Genomic DNA, 23,981 nt, shown 5'->3' with positions numbered 1-23,981 from the left:
GTCTTACTGATGTTGATTGGAAAGTTGTTGTTACGACACCACTCAACCATTGATCTGTCTTGTTCCTGAACTCTTCCTCATCACCATCGGAAGTTCTGCCAACAATAATTGTAACAACAGCAAACTTATAGATGGGGTTTGAGCTGTGCTTAGCCACACAATTGTTGGTATAGAGAGAATAGAGCAGTGGGCTAAGCACACATCCTTTAGGTGCGCCATTGTTGATCGTCAGTGGGGAGGAAGTGTAATTTCTGATCTGCACAGACTGGGGTCTCCCTTTAAGGAAGTCAAGGATCTAGAAGCAGAGAGAGGTAAAGAGGCCCAGGTGTTAGAGCTTGTTGATTAGAACTGAAGATCTGATTGTGTTGAATGCTGAGCTGTAATCAATAAACAGCAGCCTAATGTAGCTATTGCTATTTTCCAGGTGAACCAAGGCCGAGTGGAGAGCCAGTAAGATTGCATCTGCTGTAAACCTATTGTATTGATAGGTAAATTGCAGAAGGTCCAGGTCCTTACTTGGGCAAATGTTGATTCTGGCTATGGCCAACCTCCCAAACCACTCTCCAAGTCATTGAGGCAACTCACCCTGTTCATCTTGGGCAGTGGTATGATTATTGCCCTTTTGAAGCAGGTGGGAAACTCTGTAGCATGTTCTTGAACTTTCCTGTCAGTTGGTTGGCAGAAGTTTTTAATGCCCTTCCAGGTACACAGTCAGGGCATGAAGCCTTCCAAGGCTTCAACATCTTGAAATACATTTTGACTTCGGTCTCCGAGACAGAGGTAACTGTGTCACCAGATGCTGCAGAGATTTGTACAGGTATAGTTTTATTCTCCCTTTCGAAGTGTATATAAAAGGTGTTAAGCTCACTTGGAATATCATTAATAAACCTACCAATTTTCACAGCTTTCTTGAATTGTTAGTTATCCCACATTGTTAGTTGTAAAAATGCCATTCCCATTCTCTGCTGCATCTGTTCTCAGAATGAGACTTTCCTTTCAGAACATCAGAGATGCCCTCCTCCTTCAAAGAATGAAGTTTATTTTCCTCTACCATTGATGCTGCCCTCTCCCACATCTCTATTTCCTGGGCATCTGCCCTCACTCTATCTTTCCGCCGCCTTAACAAGGATATGGTATCTCTTGTCCTTAACTACCATCCCATGAGCCTCAACATCCAACACATCATTCTCCGCAACTTGCACAATCTCTATAGAGACCCTGCCACCAAAGAGGGGTGAGACTGCAAAGGTAACTTCTTTGCATAGAGGGTAGTGACTTCCTGCCAGAGGAAGTGTTTAAGATGGGTATAACTGCAACACTTAAGAGGCATTTGGATAGGTGTCTGGAAGGGAGGGGCTTGGAATGTTATGGACTGAACATGACCAATTGGGACCAGCAGGGATGATGCTGGGGTTGGCATTAACCATTTGGGCTGAATCGCCTCTTTCCATGCTCTGTTGCTCTATGACTGTAAATAGAGTTCATAGTAGTACATTTATGCTCAGGATAAGTACTTATAGCCAAAGAATAAGAGGTGAGGAATAAGAAGTTTAGAGGTGATATAAAGAAGTTTTTTTTTACCCAGAGGGTGGTTGGCATTTAGAATTTACTCCCCGAATTGATTCTGGGGGTATCTACTCTCACCAGTTTTAGAGGTATCTGAAGGAATACTTCAATTGCTAAGGCACAGAGAACTCCCACTGAATTGCTGGTGAATGTTGTTGAGTATTTGATGGTTAGAATGGACATAGTGGGTTCCAGACCTGTTTCGATGTCCCTACGATTCTATCCTGGGTACTTTTGTTTGAAAAGGCAACTTAAGAAAGGACAATATTATATTTCACATGATTTGCTTTGTAGAATTGTGGTGATCAACCAGTTGGTAATGCTGTCACAATAAAAGAAATGTTGCATGAAGGAGGGATCTATGCCAAGTGCTGTGCTGTTCTATGTTCAATAAAAGAGAATGAGCAATTAATTTTGATGTAAGCACTGGCTGTGTGGACCACGTAGTGCACAGTTATCCCTGACCAAGAAAATAACTTGTTTAGTCTGATGTGGTGCCTGAAAGATATTATGCCTAATGCATTGTTCTACGTGAAAGAGATAGATTGGCATTGACTATTATAGTTACCTTATTTATGGACTGAAATCTATTATCATAAATGTACTCCTGAGTTTTTATATCAAGCTTCAATACAAAGTTAATGCAGGCACTTCTATTTTGTATGATTGCCTTGCTCACTGCTCCTGTACTCTGTAGCTGAAAAGAAAGAGCGGATATGGTAACATCTAGAAGCAAAATACTGAGGCGCTGGAAATCTGATTTAAAAACAGATGATGTTGGAAATAATCAATCGGTTATAAACACAACAGAATCTGAGGATGCTGAAAATCTTGAGCAACGCACAAAAAAATGCTGGAGGAACTCAGCAAGTCAGGGTCTCAACCTGAAACACTGATTGTTTATCATCCTCCTTAGATACAACTTCACTTGCTGAGTTCCGCGAGCATTTTCTGTGTGCTAATCAATGGGTTCAGCAAGATCTGTGAACAGAAAGAGACAATAGAATTAAATTGGATGATGTGAAAGTGAATCGCTGTTTCCTCTTGAAGAATTGTTTGAAACCTTGGGCAGTTGGAAGGGAGTAAAGATCCTGACATTTCATATCCTGTGACTGCATGTGGAACTACAATCATAGAGGAGTTGGTGGAGATCATTTTCTGTACCGGGTAGCTTCAAAATAGTGGTGCTGTTGGAATACTGAAAGAGTTGGGAAGGGAGGATGAGTCAAATAGACAATAGACAATAGGTGCAAGAGTAAGCCATTCGGCCCTTCAAGCCAGCACCGCCATTCACTGTGATCATGGCTGATCATCCACAATCAGTACCCCGTTCCTGCCTTCTCCCCATATCCCTTGACTCCGCTATCTTTAAGAGCTCTATCTAACTCTTTCTTGAAAGCATTCAGAGAATTGGCCTTCACTGCCTTCTGAGGCAGAGCATTCCATAGATCCTCAACTCTCCGGGTGAAAAAGTTTTTTCCTGAATTCCGTTCTAAATGGCCTACCCCTTATTCTTAAACTGTGGCCTCTGGTTCTGGACTCCCCCAACATCGGGAACATGTTTCCTGCCTCTAGCGTGTCCAATCCCGTAATAATCTTATATGTTTCAATCAATTCCCCTCTCATCCTTCTAAATTCCAGTACATACAAGCCCAGTCGCTCCAATCTTTCAACATATGGCAGTCCCACCATCCTGGGAATTAATCTTGTGAACCTACGCTGCACTCCCTCAATAGCAAAAATGTCCTTCCTCAAATTTGGAGACCAAAACTGAACACAATACTCCAGGTGTGGTCTCACCAGGACCCTGTACAACTGCAGAAGGACCTCTTTGCTCCTATACTCAACTCCCCTTGTTATGAAGACCAACATGCCATTAGCTTTTTTCACTGTCTGCTGTACCTGCATGCTTATTTTCAGTGACTGATGTACAAGAACACCTGGATCTCGTTGTACTTCCCGTTTTCCTAACTTGACACCAAATGATGACATTATAAGACAAATGACAGTATGATAGGTGAATGTGGAGTGAGGGGGTGGAAGGACAAGACAAACCCTCTCTGTCTGACTGAAGAGTGCAAGAAATGGATCAGACATGTTTGAGAACGTTGCCAGCTGTGACTGAGGAGAAACCAAAATGAAAGGGAACAGAAGAGAAGATGCATTGGAAGCATGGGGGTGAAAGATGGCATTGTCAGACAAATAAAATAGAGTCAGTAAAACAAGGTGGATAGAACAGAATTTCCCCATTTATTCAATGACCAGGTAACCTTACTTTTAGCTTATCCTCATGGTCACTCAGGCACAGTTTCCTCTGTCCTCCTTGCAGCTTTGTGAACTTCTTTCTCTCCTTCCCAGTTCCAAGAATGGGATATTTGGCATAAAATTTTAACAACGACCATCGAGGCACCCATTCCTTACCCATTGCAGTAAGTTCAAGTAAAGCTGGAACATTCTATTGTGACCTGTGAAAATTCAACTGCATCTAATGTTAAAAATCAACTAAGTGCATCCTAGCAGTGCGATTGTAAGCACTCTGCAAATGGTCCCTTAATCCATATTTGGTTCTTGTTTGTAGATGAGACCACATCATAAGGACTGGATTGAGTGTATCAAATTCGAAGTTAAATTGGCCATGTGTATAACCTGTATTGGGATGTATATGACACAGTTTCCAAATCTGAATATGACACAGGCTTGACAAACTCTTCAGCCTTATCCTGGCCTTTCCATTTTTTATATGATTTGAGAATACTTGTGTAAAATCTGTCCATGCCTTTAAACAGTTTAAACATCCCCCTCATTTTTACTTTTTCTCAGGACAAATTCTCATCAAGCAGCCTAAATTCACAATTTAGTACTTCCATCTTTCTATATTTATTTATGACATAGATAAAAACCTTCTCTTCATTGAGTCTATGTGAGTTCTCAGGACAGCCCATCATGCTCACCCCTACCCCCCACTAATGTTCCCTTTTCTCTTACGGATTCCCATTTATAACCCCACCGATTCCTAATTCATCCACAGGCCATCTATGTGGCAGTTAATGCAGTGAGCAATTAACCTCTGCTCAACACCTCCCTGGGGTGTGGGGGATACAGGAAGCATATACGGCAAACCCACACACGGTGAGTATGAAACCCCATATGTGCAATGCCTGAGTCAGAATCGAACTCAGCTCGCTGGAACTGTGGGGCAGCAACACTACTTGTAGCACCACTGTGTCACCCTTCAAGTGCAGAAATAGCCTTTTGTCTCCTCGGAAACTTCGGCAGAACTTCAATACAAGTCAGTGTTAAGTGACTGAGCATATGGTGCTATTGCCTTCAGTTTGGAACCACTGGTAAATCAAATATAAAGAGTATGGACGAAGGCTATCAGAACTCCTGACCTCATTTAATACAAATGACCGACATTGAGTTCTATCTAGCATGAATCATAGGTAGATGGAAATCAAAGAAATAAAAATTTCTATTTTGTAATGAAGAATTTAAAAGTGAAAATCCTTTCCCTGCATTGATAAAGACAAACAATTCAACAAAGCCTTTTGACAATCCATGAAACTGTCTCCTGATGAAGGGTTTCGGCCCGAAACGTTGTCACTACCTCCTCCCATAGATGCTGTCTGGCCTGCTGAGTTCTGTCAGCATTTTTGTGTTTTCATGAAACTATCTGATTGATATAACACACCTTTCTGCCTAGTGAATCAAGTATTGGAATGAGTGCTTGGACATAAGCCGTTTGAGTATATGCAACACGCACAAGATGCTGGAGGAACTTGGCATGTAAATCAGCATCCATGAAGGGAAATGAAATGTTGATGTTTTGACGGACCCTCTTCATCAGGATTCATGGGTCTCAGCCTGAAATGTTGACTGTTCACTCCCCTCCATAATTGTGGCCCGAATTCTTCCAACATCTTGTGCGTTTTACTCAAGATATCCAGCATCTGCAGAATCTCTTGTGTTTTAAGTATATGACTCAGTTGATATGACCAGATTTGAAGTACTGTGTTTAATTGTGAACATCTTGCTTTCAGAATTACATTGAACAATTGGCAACAGATCAGAGAAGAAGTGAGAAAGATTATTTCTGGACCTGAAACACTGAATTGTGAAGATAGTCTGTTTGAATTTAATATGTTCTCATTGGAACAAGTAAGATTGAGAGGGATGTGATCTAGATCTTTAAGTTGCTGAGAGGCATGGATAATGTAGATGTAAGTAGGTCATTTAAAGTTAAACTGTGACTGCAGAAAGGGAGGACATGAACACAAAATTGCTTAGCCTCGAGCAACACTAGAGATTAGAAGCACCGTATTTTGTTACTGTGTATAATGTATATATGGCCCTTTCACCTACTATAGCTAATGCAGCACTGATTAGATTTTGCAGAATGTGAGTGGACAAATATCTGGTTATGAAAGGTACTGAATGTTACATGAATAAGAACGTCTGACTCCTATTATTCCGTAGGCACTTTGTGGTATTACAGTGATATTCAGCTGTTATGTTGGAGAAGTACTAACCTGTCCTGTCTCACTAAAGCCACTGTTCAACTATACACTGAGACAAAGAAATAGAAAAATTTAAAGCCACAATATCACTGATCAGTATTGCCTGCAAATCCCCTCGCTCCAACTGCAGTGGTGAAGGGTAAAGTTCAGAGTAAATTTATTATCAAAGTACGTATATGGCACCATATACTAACCCCGGGAATCATCTTCATATAGTCATCACAGTAAACACAAAGAAACACAATAGAATCAATGAAAAACAGCACACAATAAAGACAGGCAAACCAGCCAATGTGCAAAGGAGACAATAAACAGGTGCTAATATAAAAAGAGGAACAAAACAAAATAGTAATAATGATAATAATAAATAATAAGCAGTAAATGTCAAGAATCTGATGTAGAATCTTTGAAAATGAGTCCATAGATTATGGAATCAGTTCCGAGTGTGGTGAATAAGGTTGAATGGATTTATCCCCACTGGTTCAAGAGCCTCATGGTTGTGGGAAAGTAAATGTTCCTTATCTTGATCGTGTGGGAGCTGACGCTCCTGCACCTCCTTTCTGATGGCAGCAGCAAGAAGAGATGATGGGGATCCTTGAAGATGGACGTTGTTCTCCTGCAACAGCATTCCTTGTAGATGTGATCAGTGGTGGAGAGGGCTTTACCCGTGATGGACTGGGCCATATCTAACTACATAGTATAGGATTTTCTGTTCAAGGGCATTAGTCCATAACACCATGCAGCCATAAGACATAGGAGCAGATTTAGGCCATTTGGCCCATCAAGTCTGCTCTGCCATTTCATCATAGCTAATACATTTTCCTCTCAGCCCCAATCTCCTGCCTTGCCCCCATATCCCTTCATGCCCTGACCAATCAAGAATCTATCAACCTCTGCCTTAAAACATAAATAAAAACTTGACCTCTACAGCTACCTGCAGCAGAAAATTCCACAGATTCACCATTCTCTGATTCTAAAGAAATTCCTCCTCATCTCTGTTCTAAAACGACATCCCTCTATTCTGATACTGTGTCCTCTGGTCTTAGACGCTCTCACCATAGGAAACATCCTCCCCACATCCACTCTATCAAGGCCTTTCACCATTCAATAGGTCGTTCCATAACAGACCATGGTGCAGTCAGACATTATACTCTCCATTGTGCAAAGTCTGTCAAACATTCAGATGACGTGCCAAATCTTCTCAAACTTCTAAGAAAGTAGAGACACTATCGTGCCTTCCTTTTAATGGCAGTCACGTGCTGGACCCAGGACTAATCCTCTGAAATGATAACACCAAGCAATTTAAAGTTGCTGATCCTCTCCACCTCTGCGCTCCTAATGAAACTCTCAGTTTCCTCCTTCAGTAGTCAGTAATCAGCTCTTTAGTTTTGCTGATATAGAGTGGGAGCTTACTATTTTTGTACCATACTGCCAATATCGCTCATATATGCTGATTCGTCACCACCTTTCATACGGCCAACAATAGTGCTTTCATCAGGAAACTTAAATATGGCATTGCAGCTGTACTTGGCCTCACAGTCATATGTACAGCACGAGTGGAACAGGAGTTGAAGCACACAGCCTTGTCCTGCACCTGTGCTAATGGTGGCTGTGGAGGAGATGTCGCCAATCTGAACTGACTGGGGTCTGCAAGCCAGGAAATCGAGGATCCAATTGTGCAAGGAGATATTGAGGCCCAGTTGGTGTAGCTTATTGATTAGTTTTGAGGGGATAATAATGTTGAATGCAGAGCTGTAGTCAATGAAGAGCACCCTGATGTTTGCATCTTCCCTGTCCAAATATCTTAGGGTTGAGTGAAAAGCCAATGAGATGGCATCTGCTGTTGACTTGTGATGGTAGGGAAATTGGAGTGGATCCAATTTGCTCCTCATGCAGCAGTTGATATGTTTCATCACCAACTACAGCACAGTAGATGCACAGCTACTGGATGATAGTCGTTGAGGCAAGTTACATTCTTCTTGTGCACTGGTATAATTGAAGCCCTGCTTAAAGCAGGTACGTAACACAGACTGCTGATTTGAGAAGTTAAAGATATCAGTGAACACTGCAGCCAGTTGACTAGCACAGTTCTTCACTACTTGGCCAGGTACCCTTTGTGGGCCAGATGCTTTCCATGGGTTCACCCTCCTGAAGGATGTTCTCACTGCGGTCTCACGGGGTCATCAAGGAATGTGGGAGTTTGTGTAGATGCCTCCATGTTTTGTTGGAAAAAGCGAGCAAAAATGACACTGAGCTCATCTGGGAGTGAAACCTGGTTGTTAGATATGCCTCTTGTTTTTATTTGTAGGAGGTGATAGCGTTTAAGCCCTGACACAGCTGTCGGGCAAAGTTCAATGATTCAAGTTTGGTCCAGAATTGCCCCTTCACATGTGAGATGGCTTTTTAGAGGTTGTACCTGGACCTTTTGTATTTTCTTGGTCAGCAGATTTGGCCCTCAGTAGATTGCAAATCTCTTGGTTCATCCAGGGCTTCTGGTTGGAGAGGAATCTAAATAATTTTGTCGAGACACCATCGTCCATGACTGCTTTTATGAATTCTGTGACCACCGTGGTGTATTAGTTCAGATCCTCTGATGAATCCCTGAACATGGCCCAGTCCACCAACTTGAAGCATTCCCATAGCTGCTTCTCTGCCTCCCACACCCACCTCACTGTAGTCCTTACCTCGGCAGTCTTGCTTTTTAGCCTCTGCGTGTATGCAGGTAGGAAGAGGAAAGCCAGATGATCGGATTTTCTAAAATGCAGTTCAGGGATGGAATGGTAGGTATTCCTTATGGTAGTATAACAGTGGTTGTGTGTGTTGGGACCCCTGGTGCTGCAGGTGTTATGTTGCTGATAATTCAGCAGAGCATTCTTCAAACAAGCCTGATTGATGTCCCTAGCCATGATTTCAAGATTCAAGATTCAATTTTTATCAAAGAATGTATAAATTATGCAACCTTGAGATTTGCTTGCTCATAGGTAACCACAAAGCAAGAAACCCATAAGAACCCATTTAAAGAATTAGTTTGTTTCAATGGTACTTAAAGAGAAATTATAGGTTGCAGATTGCAATGACAATAGCTAAGAAGGAGTATATCTGGAAGTTTTATGAGCTGCCTCCAAAACATCACTATGTATCACTGGCACCATCTTAAAGAAGTGAAAATAGCAAACAACCCTCTGTTGCTGTACAATCATCAGTCTTCATGTTCCAGTACTATTGGTCAAAGAGATCTGTTTCACTACAGTAAATTAGTTTTGTAAGTGAGCATTCATACTGGATTTCCTTCCTGTTGTTTTAGATTTTCAGTAAGGATTAAGCAAGAGAGTTTACATTTGAGTGTTTATGGAGGGGCATACTACACATTCATCTAAGGTACTTAATAATACACCCAAACAAATAAGACCATAGGATATAGGAACAGAATTAGGCCATTTGGCCCATCAAGTCTGCTCCACCATTTCATGGTGGCTGATACTTTATTTCTCTTCAAATGTGCTTTCAACCGGATTTGGTCCTTGCTGACTGGCACCTCCTCTTGTGGTCGTTCTCTAGAGCCTGCCTGTTATTTATACCCAATGTGCCCCTGTCCAGTGTTCCTGCCAAATGGAAAGAAGACTAGGCCTTTCAGCCTCTCAAGTCTGCTGTTATTTTCTGGTTTCAGTGCTAATTTGTATCTCATCAGTTACCATTGTTCCATTTTATATACGAGTCCTGATGAAGGGTCTCGGCCCAAAAGACTGTTTACTCTTTCCCATTGATGCTGCCTGGCCTATGGAGTTCCTCCAGCATTTTGTGTGTGTTGCTTAGAGAGTTGTAAACTTAGTCAGCTCCATCGTGGGTATTAGCCTCTGTAGTGTCCAGGACATCTTCAAGGTGCGGTCTCAGAAAGGTAGCGTTGAACATTAAGAACCCCCACCACCCAGGCCATGCCCTCTTCTCATTGTTACTATCAGGAAGGAGGTAAGAATCCTGAAGGCACACACTCAGAGATTCAGAAAGAGCTTCTTACCCTCTGCTATCCAATTTCTAAAAGGACATTGAACCCACGGACACGAACTCACTATTTTTTTTATTTCTGTTGTTGCACTGCTTATTTTAATTTAACTTTTTACTATACATACATGTATTTACTGGAATTTGGCTTATTTTCTACATTTATCATTTCTTGCATTGTACTGCTGCTGAAAAGTTAACAACCTTCATGACATATGCCAGTAATATTAAACCTGATTCTGATAAAAAGCACAATAAGCGTAAAGTCTATGTAACTGTTATATACACAGACTGATTGTATGTACATAACTGACTCTAGGTGATGTGCATGTAGTGGGGGTGGTGGGATGTGTTAATGAGTGGAGGTGTTGGTCAATGGATGGATTAATGGGTGAATATTCACTGTGGGATAGAATCCAAAAAGGCAGATAGTTAAGGTTTTATTACTTCCATCTTTCAAAAATATTTTACTGATCGAGGACCAAATTTTCTGCACTGTTTTCTGGCATAGAAAAATACAAAGCCAGAGTCATTTAAAAAGTCTGACTTGAATTATCACAGCTAAAACATTCTAATAGCTTAAATATCATCTTTACATCATAAATTGGGGAGAACACATTGAAATTTTCCAATAACTTAGAAATATTTCTATTTAAATCTCCTTGATGATTACATCCTAATCGTTGTTCTTTCCACAGTTATTTCAGCTGTTTTATTTCAAACATACTGTTTATTTTATTTATTGTTTCCTCCTCCTTTCTGTCTTGCCAAAGGCATACAACTCAGCAGGAGACGAATAAAACCATCAGTTCATCGACAAAGTATATTAAGCAGCTCTCGGAAATAGTACGCGGATCGTCCAGGGTAAGTGCAGCTGAAATGTTACAATAACTTCAGATATTATGCAAATGAATCCTGAAACCAAAATGTAATTGCCAGAAAATTAAAACTGGCAAGATTTGCATATAAAATATAATTACTTCTTGCCTTGGCTGTTATCCATTTTTAACTAATGTAGTCATTGCACTTTTGCATCCTGAATTATTAATCGATTTTAAATTCAAGTTTTATTAATCCATCAATAATGAAATTCCATTTAATATGTAAATCCCATTTTTTTGAGACTGATGCACCAGAGGTTTTGAGCAGTTTTCCCCCTCTATTTTAATAGACAATTCTGCCTAAACTACCACATCTGTTCTGCCTCTGAATGAACTGATCTATCACATTCATGGAAAAGCACAGAGAATTGTGGGCTGAGATTGACAAGATTATCACCATAACGGGAAAACTTGACATGTGGTCAATGTAAGATGGTCCCTCCCCTTCAGTATAAATAGTTGCTGAACATAGTCTGTGAAATAGATTTGAGAATATTGGAATCCAATTTAAGAAAAGTGAAATCTGAGCATTGCTTGGATCTGAGGCTGCTGGCACCTCTTGCCAAAGTGAGGATGCACTAATAGGTAACATCATTATCAAAGTTATAAAGGGTCAGGAAATGTAGAGCAAGTGAAAAATGCTATAAATTGTAGATCCTGCAGTTTGCCACGGCACTTATCACCTAAGAGCCCTATATCATAAAAATATCCACGTTGATAAAATCCTGCTGTCATCGTGTGATCAATGGTGATTGCCTGAGTGCCAAACTTAAATACATTATTTTCCATTTATCATGCCTCAGCATATTTAAACTAGAACATTGTTGTGATTTCTATCCTGATCCAAATAATGGCTGCTATCACTACTATTAAACTACCATGGCTGCTACCACCACATATATCTGGTTTCAGGCCAAGATCCCCAATTCCATAGCATCTCAGCTCCCAAGTCAATGATGAACTGTGTGTCTTTTTGTAGTAGTATGTATTTCACCTGGGGCCAGGTCCAGGGCACTGACAATTTAACATACAGCCCGTATCCCCATTCTTCCCTTCCTCACCCAATAAACCTGTCCACATTCACTGGCTGTCCTGTATTTGGTTGAATCTTTCTTAAGTGAGCCTTCACAATTATCTTGTTATTTGTGTGTGTGTGTGGGGGTATTTTGGTTGGTTATTGCACTGAATACATTCAATTCTCTGTTGTTTCAATCTTTGATTTGTATTTGCAACACCATGCAAAATCAGGGCGCAGAGATTTTTCTAGGTGTCTTCATCTGCATCTAATCCAGTAGTTGCAATGAAAAAGTATTACTATCAACTAAGTCCCCCCTGATGCTACGTATAAAAGGCATATCCTGCACAGAAGTGACAGTGATGTAAAGGTCGATGCCATTAGCAATCTTGTTTTCTGATGATATTGCCAAGTGGGAGCACAGAGATGAGAATCAGAATGAGAAATATTCTTAGGGAATATCTCAGGTAATAAATTGACTAAGGGAAGACCAAGACAAGTGATTTTCTGGCTATGGGTTGATTGATTAAAATGGAACCTGGCAAATGTGGTGACATCTACCAATGTGATGACAGAGACAAAGTCCCCACCGACATCTCAGGATTATGCTCCACTTTAGATGAGCTGTTTCAATACAGCTGCAATAGTGACATGCTCCAAACAATTTGAAAAATTACACGATTTTATCAAATTCACAAAAGTAGAACAAATGCATTCCACCTAATTACTTGGACAATAAGACCATAAAACACTAGAGCAAAATTAGGCAATTTGGCCCATTGAGTTCATTCCACCATTCCATCATGGCTGACTTATTATCCCTCTCAATATCATTTTCCTGCCTTCTCCCCATAACCTTTGATGTGCTGACTTATCAAGAATCTATCAACCTTTGCATCAAATATACTCAATAACTTGACCTTCACAGCCATTCGTGGCAATGAATTTCACAGATTCACCACCCTCTGGCTAAAGAAATTCCTTCTTAGCTCTGTTCTAAATGGACATCCCTCTATGCTGAGACTGTGCTCTCTGGTCCTAGGAAACATCCTCTCCTCATCCACTCTATTGAGGCTACTCAATATTCGATAGGTTTCAGTGAAATCCACCATGCTTCATAAAGCCTCAGCATCACATCCTTGCTCTTATATTCCAGTCCTCTCAAAATGAATGCTAACATTGCATTTGCCTTCCTTACCACCAACTCAACCAGCAAGCTAACAACGACTTCCAAGTCCCTTTGCACTTTTCAGGGCGGTTGAGAGCAGCATTGATGGTCGAGGAAGGGAAGCTCCTTTCTTTGAAAAAGGAGGACACCTCCTTTCATCTATAATGGAAAGTCTCATCCTAAGAGCAGATGCGGCAGAAACAGAAGATTTGAGAGAAGGGAGTGTTCTGTATAGTGCCCAGCTTCTTAAGTGTTGTTGAAACTACACTCACCTCGACGAGTCGAGAGTATTTCAACACACTTCCTACAAGCCTTTCTGACTGTTAGCACCTGGGATATTAATATTGTGAGATTATGTGAAAATACTGCCATTGAAAGCTAGTGGGTGAGAGAGAGATTTTCTCTTATGGGATATCATCATTGCTTGGTACTTGTGTAGCCTTAATGTTACTTGTCACTTATCAGCCTGGGCCAAGGTACTGTCGAGATTTTGCTGCATTGGAATGCGGATTGCTTCATTATATAAGTCGTGAAGGTTGCTGCCTCAGTCTATGCTTCTCACTTGCTTCAGTAAAGCAGCCAGCATAATCAAAGACCCCACCCATATTTTCTCTTCTCCCCATTGGACAGAAGATATAAAAGCCTAACACAATGACCCACCAGTCTGAAGGACAGCTTCTGTCATGCTGTTATTAGACTTGTAATATGGTCTTTTGCCCTCATCATCTACATCGTTATGATAATTTACTTCATTGTTTACTTACACCACACTCTTGTATGACTTTTACAATTTATTCCGTATTGTTATTGTTTTACCTTATCGTAGCTCAATGCACTCCGTAACAATTTAATCTGTATAAACAGTGAGCAATATAAGATTCAAAGGTTCATTTATTATCAAAGCATGTATCTATATACAAGTCTGAAATTTGAATTTCTCCAGATAGACATGAAACAACATGAAAGTCATTCAGAAAGAAATGCCCCCATACAAAAAAGAACGGCACCCTGATCCCTGATCATCAACTCCTCCCAAAGCCTCCATCCTCACACAAAACAGAAAAGGAACATCGATCAATCCCCAAAAAGAACAACCCCTCCACCACACGAAAACTAATAGAACACTAAAAAGAACATCAACCTCCAAACATCCTCCCTTTGCGCAACAAAAAGGAAAAGGAATGGGCGATAAAATGTCACAGAATATATAAATCATAGGTTTGAAAAAGTTTATAATCCATAAGTGTAGAACCACGATACCATCCTGCGATACTACTGACATTCATTGAATGAGAGGAACACCAGGCGAGGCAGAGAGGCCCACCCATCTGCCACAGTGAGCCACTCATCGATAGGCTGCTCACCTCCTCCTTCTCCAGCAGCGATCAAAAGGCAGGCAGTCAGTGCCAAAACTCTTGCTCGCTTATCACTGAATCTTGCCAATACCAATAATAAACTAATGCCAATACCGTTGAACATCCCTAGTTTTGATCTTGCAGTTCATTGGTGAAGAGCTTAGGGCACTACCAAATGAATTCCTGCAGAGACGTCCTGTGACTGTGTTGATTGATCTCCAACCAGTACAACAATCTTCCTTTGTGCTAGCTATGATTCCAACTAGCGGAGGGTTTTCCCATTAATTCCCATTGACTCCAGTTTAGCAGAAGTGCTTGATGCCATATTTGAACAAATATGCTATCTTGATGTCAAGGGCATTGATTCTGATTTCAACTCTGAAAGTCAGCTCATCTTTATTATTCAAGTCCATCCACTTATCCTCAGATAATGAAGCAGTGATGTCTCACATCCTGGATGACCTTTAGGCAGGATAAGCTGCAAGTTACATTCTGTCATGCATGTGTCTGAATTATTGCAGTAGATGCAGCCCTGGACAGTCATGTCAGAATGGGAATGGAAGTTGAATTGAAATAGGTATTTATTGGGAGATCTTGCCTTTTGTGGTGGACAGCGTGAAGGTGATGTCCCAGTTTCTACTATCCAGTGTCCTCTCCTATTGGATTCCTTTGTCTTCTGTCCTTTGCCTCCTACACCTATCCCAGAAGCTTACTTCATCCCCTCTCCCCTACCCACCCATCATTTCCCTCACCTGCCTTAGCTTGTACTCCTTACTCTCTTCCACACCACATTATTCTGGCTTCTGTCTCCTTCATTTCCACTCTCAATAAAGAGTCTTGGCCCAAAACATTGCCCGATTATTCCCCTCCATGGATAATACCTGACTTGCTGAGTCTCTTTAGCATTTTGTGTGTGCTGATTGAAACTGTTCCTCCAGACCCCGTTGTTCATACTGACCATACCTGTTTTCATTACTCTTACGTTATTCCCATTTTAAAATTATCAACTCTCTCCCACCAGTCACCTACAGACTGGCCAAGTAATCTCTCAACCCATACATTTGGGATGTGGGAGAAAACCGAAGCACCAGGAGGAAATCAGTGCATCAGAATCAGGTTTATTATCACTGGCATGTGACGTGAAATTTGTTAACTTAGCCGCAGCAGTTCAATGCAATACATAATATAGAATAGAAAAAAACAAACAAAATAAAAATATAAACAAGTGAATTGGTTGCAGTAGACGGATATTGAATAGATTAAAAATGTGCAAAAAAACAGAAATACTGTATATTTAAAAAAGTGAGCTAGTGTCCAAGGATTCAATGTCCATTTAGGAATCGGATGGCAGAGGTGAAGAAGCTGTTCCTGAATCAGAGTGTGTGCCTTCAGGCTTCTGTACCTCCTACCTGATGGTAACAGTGAGAAAAGGGCATGCCCTGGGTGCTGTTGAAATCCTTAAAAATGGACACCACTCCCTGAAGATGTCCTGGGTACTTTGTAGGCTAGTACTCAAGATGGAGCTGACTAGATTTACAATCAGCTTCTTTCAGTCCTGTGCAGTAGCCCCTCCATACCAGACAATGATGCAGCCTGTCAGAATGCTCTCCAAGGTGCAACTGTAGAAGAACATGCAAAGTCCACACAGTTCCAGAGGTCAGGACTGAACTTTGATCCCTGTCACTCTGAACTTTGCCTCTGTACCATTTTACGTTTCTTCAGTTGATTGGAAATTACTATTCAATAAACACATTTGCTGGTTTGCTGTTCATTTAATGCAAATAATTATCCCATAAATGACCTATAATTTCTGAAAAAGGTTAGAAGGTTTTTCTGCTAAAAATTTACCATTATTCTGTCAGCATCAAATAGCTTATTTGGTAATGCATTCACTACAGCTCTGAAATTAAGCACTCTCCCCTAAACATTTTGCATCATTACTGAAAGATATTGGCTCCCAATATTTCCTGCTTTGTTTTAATTTATTTCAGAATTTTTGACATAGCAATATTTATTTTTGAGTAGCAGTGTAGAGGTACATCTCTACTAAAGGAGGTGAAGGGTACTTCTTCCCTTTGCTAGCCTGCAGGTCACCCTTGGGCAAGGTGTGGCACCTGTATAGTCCCCTGATCAGAGTCATGACAGTTGGAAGACCATGGTCACCCACGTCTTACAGCAGGCACATGATGATGATGATGATGATGGATATCTCTTTATACCTCTTGCACACCAGTGGTGTATGAGCAAAAATGATATGTTACAAACTTGCAAGTCTCACTGTACAGCTTGTTGCAATAAATTTGGAGGAAATGTTTAAAGAGCTCTTTCTTTCTTTTGCAGAGGGAATGGCTGCAGTTGGACAGGCTGAAAAACCAGCTGTCGGACTCCATTCAACGTTATGGAGCTTTGCAGAAGGTAGAGACTCAAATGCATATAATATCTTCTGATTGCTTATTAACATTTAAGACCTGTCACTTGCTCCACTTTTCCTGTAGCTTTGCTAATTTGTGGCTTTGGTGTTTAACCTTGTGCTCTGCATTGCAATGAAGCTGCATTCTTTTTGATGCAGTTTGTCATGTTTTCTTTCATCAAGCATTCTAATTCAGTGAAAACAGTAAGCCAGCCAGTAAAAATGAACAGCTCTGTGGATGCTGCCATTAGACTAAATGATTCTTCTAATCCCTTCAGCTTCCAGATAAAAGGAAATGAATATTTCTGTGTATTCCTCTGTAGTGGCAAATTTTGGACTGTAATTCCAGTTGAAAGGATTCAAAGTACAGCTAAATAGCAATATTAAATGTAGAAAGACAGTAAGGTGATTAAAGAATCACATATGCATTTCATTAATGTAGTTAGAGTATGAAATTGCCTTTGTGAATCTGTCTTTGTTTCAGATTCTTAGCCTTCACGTATTTTCTCTTTCTAATTTTGACATTTTAAGTCATCCAAATCAGCACAGTTAAGTCTGAATGTGGAGTTCTTTGAGACTATGGAAAAGATGTCATTAGTTCCAGGGGATATCAAAATTAGGACCATAAATATAAATCTGATAGCATGTTCAGGAGAAACCACTTATTTGGGCAGTAATTAGAATATAGAACTTGTGAACACAAGGAAACAGCAGAGACGTTTTAAAGGCAGAATTAGATAACAAAGCTAAAGATCACTGAATAACAAACACGTAACAAAGAAAGGAATTAGAGAATATATTGGTAGGTTGAGATTATGTTAAAGTAGGAAGCATTTCTAGAATGGCGGCGTGATGTGTGAACTTCCATGTTCCTATGTGGTTGAAAACAAGGCCAAAATATTCTTCCATACCTTGGGGTGTATTAAAGCAGCACTTTTCTAGGGTACAATTGTGTGTGAACTTCCATCAGCCTGCATTGATATATTGTCACACTTCAGATAGCCTTGATATTTGAAAACATGTGCATAGCCCTTTGCTCCAAACTTCCCCACCCAAAAATGTCATAAGGACTTAATCACTGAGCATAGTCAAGACAAAGGTCAACAGATTCTTTGGATTTTAAAGGAATGACAGGAATCACAGTTTACCGAAGAAAGTGGCACTGTGATCAAAGTTCAGGCATGACCTTCAATAATGGTGTTGTAGGTGTGAGGGAGGATTTGTCTACATCTGTTTCTTACACATGTAAGTTTTTATATGACAACACAGCATCACTTGGTATTAATCTTTTATCTGGGGTGCTGATTGTCTGGCCCTGTGAAGAGAACTTATGTGATTGTTAATGAACAGTTCCAAATGCAGGAACTTGTATTCTTCATTCTGACACAGCAAGTAACAGTTCAGAATTTGGCTGTAATTTCTTTTAACTATTAAATTTCCTGGCAGTTTAGTCCCACTGTAAAATCAATGCCTTCGCATGAGACAGTGGTCTTTCCTTCTCGGTGTAATTTCATATCCCATTTCATGTGACCTGCATCATCCATTTATTGTCTGCAGTGCTGACTAATGTATTTTACTCAAATGTATTGCACTTTCCTATAATTGGTTCATGTGTTGAATCTTTCATTGTTCTTAATTTATTTCTTAACTGCATCTCATGGTATCGTTAGTCATTCATACATCAGGGTAGATGTGTTGGTGCCTTAGATTAATCACTTCACCCTTTCTTTCAAATTCGGTACCTTGTCATTACCGTAGAACAATAAAGAGTGAGAAGTGTTATATTTAGTATTTAAATGCCTCCTAATCACTCCTATTGAAAGTTGTCAACAATGTTCAGACCTTGTCAGTTCAGATTCAATAATAAGCATCACAATGTTTATTGATTCATCTGTCCCCTTTCCTTTCCTGCGATGCTGTAGAGTATAAGTTATATTAGAAACTTAACTTCTGGGAGTGTGACTGATATAGTCAGAATAAAGCAGTTCTTGCCTCAGGTGTTGCTTTACTTTTGAGGCTGATTTGACGTATAAAGTGTGAAGTAACCTGAAAGTGGAACAAAGTGCAGTGTCCTTTTTTTTAAATCTTTCATTGCTTAGCTCAGCTACTTTATAAAATATGAAAAGAGTCATGGATGTGAATATACTGTCCATAAAAATGTATCCTTCGTGCTGGTGCATTCAGCACAGCAGTCAAGTAGGATCTGCATATCATCAAGAAATACGTACACAAAGCTGGAAGAACTCAGTAGGTCAGGCAGCATCCGTGAGAAAAGAGTAGCCAATGTTTCGGGCCGAAACCCTTCATCAGGAATGGGGGGGGGGGGGAGAGAGGGCTGAAGCCCAGTAATCGGCCCTCTCTTCCCCCCCATTCCTGATGAAGGGTCTCGGCCTGAAACGTTGGCTACTCTTTTCTCACAGATGCTGCCTGACCTGCTGAGTTCTTCCAGCGTTGTGTTCGTATTCTTTGATCCACAGCATCTGCAGTTGTATTTTTGTGTTTTATCATCAAGAAAGTTGCCTCAACCATCTAAATATTCATTTTCATTGCTCAATACAGTTTTGAATGGAATGAAGAAAATGAGAAAATGTTATCGATACAACAGTCAGTTAAAATTTGTAGAAAGTTGCCTAGATGGATGCAATTAAAAAATAAATATTGTCCCTGGCACCACGAACTCTGCCATGGGTGGTTCGAAGCCCAGCTGAGAAAGGGGAAGGGTTCCCAACCCCACCCCATAAAAGCCCAAAAGCCCACAGAAACTCCAAAGACATCATCCTTGGGAGAGGAAGGATCTTTGCCCGGCAGATGTATGAAGTTATGTGGTGAAAGTGGAGGCCACAGGGCCAAGACAGAGGACTCTGGCAAGCTGCTGTCAGAAGCCTATGCCTCAATAGGGGTGTTGGGCTTAAGAGGAGAAAGAAGATGGCACCACGACTATTTACTATTTTTCTCTCTGTCCAGCAATCTCTATGGATTTCTGAGGTGTTAATTTGTTTTGTTAGTTCATAACCTATTTTTGGAGTAAGTGTCACAGAGAGCATGACCATGCATATACAAAATTGTATGAAATAGGAGGAAGTGAATCACGGATTGACTTGTTACATAAACATATGCTATTTGTGTTAAAAAGTTACCCTTTTTGAAAGGCAATATAAAATGGTCATGATTGTTTTTGCAAAATGACACAAAACTTCCTGCTGTTCTTCATCATTTTACTACAAACTACAAAATGTATTTGATGCTTCCTTTGTACTAAGTAGGTACAGAATGTGAATCAAGTTAGGAAAAAAACCAGCTTTAACTGCACTGTTTGGCAAAGAATTCCAGAGACCACCTTTTTCTGTGATTAGAAATTTCCATGTATCTCTGCTTTAAATGAGTGGCCCATGTAAATACAGTGCTCTGAAAAAGTATTCAGCCCCCAGCCCTTTGTTCACATAAATGAGTATTGCAACCAGGGACTTTGATTAATTTCACTGAAAATTTTTATTTTTCAATCATGCACTCTTTTCTTTCCACAGTCGAGCCAAAAACAGAGGGAAAATGATAACGCATGGAAAACTATAAATTTAAAAACTATAATGTCAGCAGTTCTAAAGTATTCATCCCCCCCCCCCCAGCTGCTCCGTGCTTAGCTGAACCATCTCTCAGTGCCAGTTGTCTTTTCATGAGTCTCTATTGGCTTTACACAATGTGATAGAGTAAGGTTTGCCCATTCCTCCATGCAAAATCGCTCAAACTGTACCAGGTTAGTTGGGGTGCAATGGTGGACAGTAGTCTTGAGGTCTTGCTGGAAATGTTCAATCGGGTTAAGGTCAGGGTCACTCTAAGGCATTAATTTTCTTCATTTGAAGCCACTGCATGGTCAGTCTGGCAGTGTGCTTTGAGTTGTTGCCCTACTGAAAGACAAACTTCCTCCCCAGTATAAGCTTTCTGGCAGAGGCTAGTAGGTTTTTATTCAGAGTCTCAGTATTTAACAGCATTCATCTTCCCATTAATGCTACCAGATTTCCAGTCTTTGCTGCTGAGAAGCTTCCCCATAGCATGATGCTGCCTTCACTATTCTTTACAGTCAGGATGGTATTACCTTGCTGATGCGCAGCATTAGATTTATGCCACACTTACTGCTTAGTGTTGAGGAGAAAATGCTCCACTTTAGTCTCATCTGACCACAAGACCTTCTTTCACATCTTTACAATGTTGTCTAAGTGATGCTTTGCGAAATCTTTACAGGCAAGCATATGCTTTTTTATAGCACCATGTGAAGTGTAAATTCAATACTGTACATCAGCCAGGTAACACCATCCCTAACAATGCATCCCAGGTGCCCACCACACTCTGTGTAATAAAAAACTTGCCTTGCACATCTCCTTTGAACTTAACCCCTCAAACCTTAAATGCATGTTGTCTAGTGTTAAACAGATTGACACTTGTTTAAAGATTCTGGCTGTCTGTCCTCTAAAGAGTTTCTTTCAAATAGGCTAATCTTTCCTCATGCAACACCCTCTGTGTTAGTGAAAATTAGTCCAACTCTTCATTATGTGAGTGAGGTGTGGTGAACTACATATACCTGTCTGGACACGCCCCCTGATGACTGCTCCTGTGGCTCCTCCCACAGACCCCTGTATAAAGGTGATGGACGTCTGAGCCCGGCCTCTCAGTCTCCAGGATGTAGTATGGTGGTCACTCACTGCTCGTTCCTTCTTCCAGTCAATAAAAGCCGATACCTCGCTTTTACGTCTCAGAGTGAGTTATTGATGGTGCATCATGAGGATTGGTAGCTCAATGCTGCAGTGAGAAATGTTCTTTAGACAAAAGTATGCCCACTTTGGGATTGCTTTTCTCTGTAAGGCTCGGTGAGCTAGAGTTTAAGGAACCTTACAGGGAAGGAGCTAATCTTTTTTTTCTTTTCAAAGACCATCACCAAAAACAAATGGTCATTCAAGTACAAAAACAAATCCATTGTACATTAAAGATTAGAGATAAAGATTAGTTTTGCATCTAAACATTGAAGCATATATTGAGGTGTGTCATTTCCATCAAATCAAATCAGTGTGGACTGTGCTGGGCAGTGCACAAGTATTGCCATGCTTCCAACACTGACATAGCATGCCCACAGTTCACTAACTCTAACTGTACGTCCTTGAAAAGTGGGAGGAAATAGGAGCAGCAGGAGGAAACCCACACAGGTATGGGGAGACCTACAAACTACTTAGAGACGGAAATTTTCAGATTTTATCTGAAACTTTAGAATCTTCAGTTTTCTTTTGATTTAAAGTTGATGCCATGGCATCACAAAATGCCGGAGGAACTCGGCAGGTCAGGCAGCATCCATGCAAATGAACAAACAGTTGGTGTGTTGGACTGAGACATGTCTTCAGCACTGGAAAGGAAGGGGGCAGTTGCATTTTTATTTAATCTGTTGAATCTAATTAAATCAAGGTGGCATTGAAGTTCCTCAATACCCCATAAAGATTAGAATGCTTCAAACATCTATACAGGAAGTAAATAATAGACAGAAAATATTGATTAATATTTTGCTAAGAAATGTGTTTTCAGACAACAGAAAATGGCTAAATTTTGCATTCTGTTGGAACTGAACACTTAAGATTTGCAACAAAACGGAGACTGTTCTTTGCATTATTTTCAATAATTAGCAGTAGTTTGGGAAAATGTAGCAGTATCCTGGAAGGCTGGAATAATATGTTAGGGATGGAAATGTGAATCTTGGACTGGAATTTAAGGAAATGATAATTCCTTAAATAGGTTAATTCCTATTAATTATTACCATTAATGCTTTTTCTACCAATACATAGTTGGCTGTCCAGTCTAACAATGCAAAAATTAACTGCCTGATTGATTACCTTATGATGCTTCAAAGGTAGAAATCAGTCTTTCACATATCTTTCTCATCCATCATTTATTACACATACTTTAGTATCGTAATGCTTGACAAAATGACTTGTCAGATTTTTTGAATAATAAAGCCTTATTCATTTGCTCCACAAGATTAGACAGTCATTTTCTGCAGTGAATGGTTAAGTTCATTTTACCATAACAACCAAAATATATCTGTAATGATTACTTATCATAGATACCATAAGGTCCATTATGCACGTCTTCTTAATGAAAAGATGCAGGTTGCCATACCAACCTCCCAGACCAGTCATAGTACTTACCTTTAAGAAACAGATAAAGAAATATTGACTAAACGTAAGTAATGTTTTTGAAAAATTCTTCTAGAACTCCTCTAACCATTCATCTTTAACTATGCTTCCCTGTGATACATCAAATGAGTAAGATGAGGAAAAATAGGCAAATAATATTGTCTCCTTTTGTAACAATACTTAGCATTATTTCCAAAAGTGTCCCAGAGGTCATTATGAAGAAAAGGTCATGCAGGGATAGCAAAGAGCATTTTCATCTTTTATGTCAGTCTAAAAGGTTACAAACATGCTGCTTGGCTTCATTTCCTACTGCCAACAAGAACCGCATCTGTCAAAATATTATTTATTTTCTTTATTATTTTCATAACATCTTTGACATGCATCTCCTCCCTCAGTAGCTCTTATACTCATTACTTTATGCTGAAGAGATTATATCATAAATGTTTGTTCACGTTTGTCTTAATTATGCTTAGATCCATATTCTACGATGTATTCTTTTTTTTTACTTCAGAATCAGGTTTAATATCACTGGCATGTGTTGTGAAATTTGTTGTTAAGTCACAGCAGTACTTTGCAATGCATAATAATAAAAAAACTAAATGACAGTAATATATTGTAGTGATGCACTGTTCATGGGTTCAGTGTCCACTTAGAAATCTGATGGCAGAGGAGAAGACGCAATTCCTGAATTGTTGAGTGTGTGCCTTCAGGCTCCTGTACCTCCTCCCTGATGACAGCAGGGAGCAGACGGCATTTCCTGGGTGATAAGGGTCCTTAATGATGGATGCTGCCTTTTTAAAGCGTTGCTCCTTGAAGATTTCCTGGACGCTTCTGAGTCTAGTGCCCATGATGGAGCTGACTGAGTTTACAATTTCCTGTATCTTATTTTGATCCTGTGCA

General features: G+C 40.2%; 1 protein-coding gene across 4 annotated transcripts in view; it reads left to right on the top strand.

Annotated features, from left to right (window-relative positions):
- tsnare1 (T-SNARE Domain Containing 1) overlaps positions 1–23,981 on the top strand; it is a 1,022,909-nt gene that overhangs the window by 536,487 nt on the left and 462,441 nt on the right. For all 4 annotated transcript variants that reach the window (XM_073048100.1, XM_073048091.1, XM_073048081.1 and 1 more), the window contains 2 exons: positions 10,856–10,946; positions 16,842–16,916. In XM_073048100.1, the coding sequence (XP_072904201.1) occupies positions 10,856–10,946; positions 16,842–16,916 (166 nt within the window). The remainder of the gene's footprint in view (positions 1–10,855; positions 10,947–16,841; positions 16,917–23,981) is intronic.

The sequence above is a fragment of the Hemitrygon akajei genome, chromosome 1, assembly GCF_048418815.1.
Source record: "Hemitrygon akajei chromosome 1, sHemAka1.3, whole genome shotgun sequence".
Classification (NCBI taxonomy): domain Eukaryota; kingdom Metazoa; phylum Chordata; class Chondrichthyes; order Myliobatiformes; family Dasyatidae; genus Hemitrygon; species Hemitrygon akajei.
The sequence above is the reverse complement of the archived record's forward strand: the minus strand, read 5'-3'. Positions and strand labels throughout refer to the sequence as shown.